Source organism: Gavialis gangeticus, unplaced genomic scaffold, assembly GCF_001723915.1.
Source record: "Gavialis gangeticus isolate Ggan-Ray unplaced genomic scaffold, GavGan_comp1, whole genome shotgun sequence".
NCBI lineage: Eukaryota > Metazoa > Chordata > Crocodylia > Gavialidae > Gavialis > Gavialis gangeticus.
The window spans coordinates 103,125,701-103,131,816 of NW_017729033.1; the positions used below are offsets into that span (position 1 = coordinate 103,125,701).

Genomic DNA, 6,116 nt, shown 5'->3' on the forward strand with positions numbered 1-6,116 from the left:
ACATCTAGTATCCAGACTCAAGCAAGGCTGCCATTCAATGGGTGAGTGTGTAGAAGAGACTTGAACTGGCTTAAAACAAACAAACAAAAACTTGCTGCGGTCTTGCTCAAAATGTTGTTATGGTTTTGGTACATTTACGTGAGACAGACTAATCCTCGTTTCCAGAGTTACTGATGGGGGTAGTGGGGGGGACAGCAAAGCAGGTGGGTAGCCTACTGTTGCTGTGTCTTTTGGAATAAGGAACACCTTTCTTTGACTTAAACCTTTTCTTTTTTTTGTTGCAATATCCTATAGTGGGTATTTTGAGCAGAGAACTGGCCCATTATTATTTAATATTTGCATTTTAGTAGTACCTAGGAGCCCGACTCTCAGATTCCTCTTGGTGCATTTAAATCTGGTAAAACAGTTAGTTACTTAGAACTTGCCAAAATCCAGGTAAATATGTAGATGTCTATACCTAGTCCATAGCATCTGATGTTTACCTATGGAAGCTTATAACTGAGTTATTTTGTTAAGGTACTGACCTGTCCAGCCTTCTGCCCTTGAAAACATTGGCTTAGTTTTCAAGGTAATGCATTAGTGAAGGTGGACATGTTTAAAAACAACATTGCTCCCCACAACCACTCCTCCCAGGTAGAGCGAGAACCGTGCCCAGTCCTGTTGAGCTTTTCCTTTCCTGAAAGGCTTGCATTTAAATGTATTGGTTATTACTGATAAGGGACTATTTAACTCAGCTAATCCCAAATTCGTATAGAAAACATTCCTATAATATGTTCTTTTAATCTTCTGGAGATATGTTATATGAAGGGGGCACTAAATATGGTTATGGTGCAGCTTGCAGATCAAATTACTATAAGAAGAACTCCTAGGTTTCTGGGATAGGTAAAGCTGGCCTCTGTCAAAGAAGGGGTTCTTTAAACTACATGATGCAGTTTCTGCCCTGCTTGCTCCTTGCTCAGATTCTTGTTGGTCTCCCTAGAACTGTTTTTTGTTGTTTCTTTCTTAATTTTTGCTATAATACGTTTTGGAGGGAGGCACTGTTTGCATTTATCTCTCTACTCTGTGGGGCTTGTTCAGATGCACAACAGTGGTATCATGAAGCCCTTTCCATTCCCTATATAGTCCCTACTGAGAGGTCTTTATGCAACATAACAGATGCAGGATGGTCAACTCTTCTGCTCCCAGGCTGTTGTTTTTTGCTTTCAGTTCCCATTCTATTCCAGTGTCCAGCCAGATCTTTGGCAAATAGCCCCTTTCTTTCTTGATTCACAGGGTACCCTTCCCATAATAGCTGTGTTTCTTAGTCTTTGACAGATATTATGAAAGCATATTAGAGGGGAAAAATATAGCTTGGCTTATAGGATTTCACTTAGTTACTGTTCCATTAATGGCATCTAACTTGAACTTAAAATACAGAAAAAGAAGCTTGTAATTTGACGGTTCTTTTCCAGAATAATTCCATCTGAATCTGCAAATCGTCCCAGAAAGCCATGCAATTGTACAAAGTCACTGTGTTTGAAACTGTGAGTATAACTGAAATACTCTGATAAAATCTTCAGCATTTTATATACCTATGTAGTGTGTGTGCACATGCACAAAAGATGACAGAGAAATCTTAAAGTAATACCAGGCTGTGAGGCCTCTTTATATAAAGGATTCCAACTTAGGATGTCAGTTCATCCATAACTCAATCAAGTGGAAATGTTGCATTGTCTGTGAAATTTGCTGACACTGCCCTAGTGTTTTTTTTAATTTCCACCTTGCTTTTTAAGTCGCGATGGTGAGTGTGTTGGGCTGGGCTGGATGTTGGCATTTAAACCACATGATGCAGAAGTGCCAGTGCTGACAAAGATCACCACTACAGTTCCCGTCACTACTGCCACTAGCGGAGTTGTCTGTGGTATCAGCAGTGGGAGGTTTTAAATAAAGTAGTCTAGTATGGACAAGGCCTTTAAAATGCTTAATTTCTAATGTAATTATGAAGTTTCTCCCATACAGTGGGTTAGGGTCTGATATAATGTCTGTGTTAGTGTCTGTATAAGTAGGTGGTTATGTTTAGGTGGGGTGATGTCTTAACTTTCCAACAGATAGAAAGTAAAAGACCTCGCAAGGAAGCATTTATTCTGGGTGTTCTTACAACTTGGATGATGAAGAGATCAAAGGCCCCCTCTACACATTGCAGGTATTGCACAAGTAACTGGTTAATTGTGCAGTTACCTGGAGACCAGCTACACATGCCAAATAGCTATTGTACAATAAAAAGCTCCAACCAGCCAATCAAGTTAGACCTCAAAAATACGTACTGACTTTATAGCTGGTTGTTATTGAGCTTTAATTTGCTATGATTCCCAGAGCTTGGGGGCTTCTCACATCCCCAGGGCAGGGAGATGGCTGCAGCAGTGACCCTCCAGTCCCAGAGGTACATGGCATTCCCTCGCAGTTAGGAGCCCCCCAACTGGGAGCCAATTGCAGGAGCCTGGTTCTTGCCAGTGCAGGGGAGCCTGGAATCGGTCTTCCCTTGCATCAAAAGTAAGGTGTAATGGGATCTAATGTGCAATCCCACAATCACGCCTCCTGTCATGCACGTGTGGCATGGCAGGAGGTGCAATTGTGTGAATTGCACATTAGAGCTCATTGAGCCTTCACCTGCACATGTAGGGAGGGCCAAAGTGGTGTGCTATTGACAGAGGAGGCAATAAGATAGAAACTTGAGCTCCAGTTAAGATACCAGTCCCTTCTTTGTCATCTTGACATACTGCATTAAAAATGATGTCATATTCATAATATTGATGTGCACACTCATTCCTTTCTTAGAATTTCTTCACTGCACTAGAAGATATTTAGTTCCCAATTAGATATTTCGTAACATTCAGCACCAAATGTGTGCCTAGATGCCTGGAAAATTAGGGTTTTGTTGTTTCCAAAATAGCTACTGAATTCTAAAGGGGAGAAAATAATGATGACTTTTTTTTTTTTAAATTTAGCACAGTGCATCTTCAGTGTACTGTACAGAAATTAACTTGGGCCCCGTTCACCTCTTAATTTGCTTCAGTTATAGCTGTCAATGGCCAAGCACTGGTGCACTGTGAATTGTTGTCTTGCACTAGTGAAGCAGCCATTTGTACCAGTAGTACTTGTCCCTGCTTGCAACAGGGTGATTTTGACAAATTTTACTAATGAGGTGGGCAAGTTATAGCTGAAAAATAGAGTTACAGAGAAGCTAAACGACTTGCCTGATACCATCGGTAGAGTTGGTCACAAAGCTATTATTATTAAAACAGAGGACTGCTCTTTTATTAAAGTAATAGAAAAACACAAGTATTACGTGCTGCTCAAGATGTCTACCTAAACCTTCTGGTCCTGCACGCCAGATGAGTGGCATGACGCTAGTCCATAGGCCAGATTGGGCTCTAGGGCCCATCACCACCCTCTCTTTGCCCCATGTTTTGGGATTGGGTCCTGAGGGCTCAGTACTGTCCTCTCCAACCCTCCACACTCTGGGATTGGGTCCCAAGGGGCCATGTACCAGCTCCCCCTACCCCTGTGCATTGGGATTGTGGTGCTGGGGCCCAGTGCTGCCCCCACGTGGCCCTGAGCACCAGGATCTGGTGCCCCATGCAGTGTGCATGGCCTGGGGCACCTCATGGGTCTGGAAATTTGGCAGCCAGCTTGCCTTCTGCCAAATGTCTGGACCTGTGGGGAACCTCATAGGCTGGATCTGGCCCATGGGCTGGGGATTGAGCATGCCTGGCCTAAACAATCCATCAGCTCATACAGCATACTAAAACTAATTAGAAGCAATTGGATTAGTTCACAGTAATCTAGTGGATAAGGTACTACTTTGGACCTGCAGAGGCATTCCCCGTTCTGCCCATATGACAGACTTCCCATATGACCCAGGGCAAGTCACTAAGCCAATTATTCAACAGTATTTAGGCTCCTAAAAACACAGATAAGTATCTAGTGGGATTTTCAGAAGCACCTAAACAGGTTGGGTTCCTAATACTTTTTGAGTTCAGCTGGAAATGGCAAGCATAAATAGTGTCTGAGTACCTAGCTGCATGTTTTAAAAAGCCTATTCCTTAGTCTTTCTTTGTCCAGATTTCCATTTTAAGGATGGGGGGGAAATTAGTACTTCTCTACTTCACAAAGTTGGGAGGTAAAATAAAGATGGTGAGATGCTCAAACATTACAGTAATGGGAGTAATAAAAAAAATAACTCAGCTACACAACTTGCTTCTCACAGAGGCAACTTTCGTTCTTCATTCTCACAGTGTCACACACAAGACGTGATTCACATGCCAGTATTTTATCCTTCAAATCCCTTCTATAGACTCACTTTCACAAAGTCTGTGAAACCCTGGTGATTGGTCAAGGTTAATTGGGTAATGGTGCTACTAGAATACAAGTGTTTTCTGCTGCTACTGCTGGCAGAATAATGCTAGTGTGATATCTTTGGCCATGTTTTTAAATACTTTCTGGATTTCTTATTTCAGGTATTGTGATTGTTTTGCAAATGGTGAATTCTGCAATAACTGCAACTGTACAAATTGTTATAACAATCTGGAACATGAAAATGATAGGCAAAAAGCTATAAAGGTGAGTTTGTCTTTTCTCCTTTAAAGTAAGCAAAACTTAGTTCGGTGTACTGAAATTGGACAGTTGACCTCTTGTTTACCCTCCTCCATTGTTAGGGTGAAAGTAGTAACCTATGTCTCTTGGGGCTCAGGAGAACCAAGTCTTGAATTTTCCTGAGGAATTTTTTGGCTGTAGTTGCTGTCTTGATGCTCTGGAAGCCTGTGCAAGTATGGAAGTATTCGATTCTGATTCGGAGGACAGTGATTCAATTCAGATTCAGATCACTGTCCTGAATCAATCTGGTGCTAATTTGGAGATATTCAGTGATTTGGATTGGCGACTGGGGCCTCTGGGCACTTGTGGCAGATCCCCCCTGTGCAGCAGGGCAGTGGGGCTCCCCCCTCCAACCTGGCATCCATATGGCAGCTGTCCCATGGTGCGGGTCCAGTGCGGCTCCGCGCACTGTGTAGGAGCTAGCCTGGGGTTGCTGGGGCTGAGCACTGCTGGGATTCAGCTGATACATGGAGCGTCCCCAGCTTCCAGGCAAATTGAACTGGGGGCTGGGGAATCAAAGGGGGAGCTGGGGGAATGTTCAGGTCCCTGAACATTTTCCCCCAGTTCCCAGTTTGATACCCCAGCTCCTTGATCTTTCACCAATCTCTCTGATTGCTTCCCCCAGCTCTTCCTTGGGGGGTGCAGGCCCCTGGATGTTGCAGGATGACAGCAGGCTGCCATTGTCAGCTGGGGATGGCAGCAACTCTGAGCTATTTCCACAGCTGGTGGCAGCAGCCTGCTGAATTGCTGCATGCAGATCTGGGGGCCCACGCAACCCCGGGAAGAGCTGGGGAATGCAACTGGGAGGCTGACAGGTTGAGCTGTCCCAGCTCCCAGGTGCCCTGCCGAGCCATGCTGCACCTGCGCCATGGGGCAGGTGCTGTGTGGGTGCAGTGCAGGGTGGGGAGGGCAGGGTTGATCCCCGCTGTCCCCCACTGCCCTGTGCTGCATGGGGGGCTTCTACTACAAGTGTCCAAGGGCCCCAGTCGCCACTCCTGCAGCCAGTGAATGTGGGCTTTTTTTCTTTTTTTCTTAAGTGCTGGGCAGCTTGTGCCGGGCAGTGCAGTCATGGGGGTTTCTTCCATGATTCCTCTGGCTGTGCCTGTCTCTGCCCTGGCAGGGGGACCTGCAGGGGCTCTGCCCTGCTGCCATTTGCCCAGCCGGTGTGGCGGGGAGCACGATGCAAGCGTGGCTTGCTCCAGGCAGCAGCAGGGCATAGCCCCCACTCCCAGTGCTTCCATGCCTGCATCAGCGCTGGGACTGGGGGCTCTGCCCTGCTGCCACCTGGAGCAAGCCGGCATGGCAGCCCTGGGAGCGGGGGCCATGCCCTGCTGCTGCTTGCCCCCTTTTGCCTGGAGCAAGCCATGCCTGAATCCCGCCCACATCCCCCCACATGTTAGTGTCATCAGCAAACTTGAACAGGGTGCTTTGCACCCCCTCATCCAAATCACTGATGAAGATATTGAACAGTGCAGGCCCAAGGA

At 45.7% G+C, this 6,116-nt stretch overlaps 1 protein-coding gene across 3 annotated transcripts in view; it reads left to right on the plus strand.

Moving 5' to 3' along the window:
• The window catches only part of LIN54 (lin-54 DREAM MuvB core complex component), a 47,999-nt gene that overhangs the window by 37,454 nt on the left and 4,429 nt on the right, over positions 1-6,116 (plus strand). For all 3 annotated transcript variants that reach the window (XM_019526328.1, XM_019526329.1, XM_019526330.1), the window contains 2 exons: positions 1,452-1,523; positions 4,497-4,599. In XM_019526328.1, coding sequence (XP_019381873.1) covers positions 1,452-1,523; positions 4,497-4,599 — 175 coding nt within the window. The remainder of the gene's footprint in view (positions 1-1,451; positions 1,524-4,496; positions 4,600-6,116) is intronic.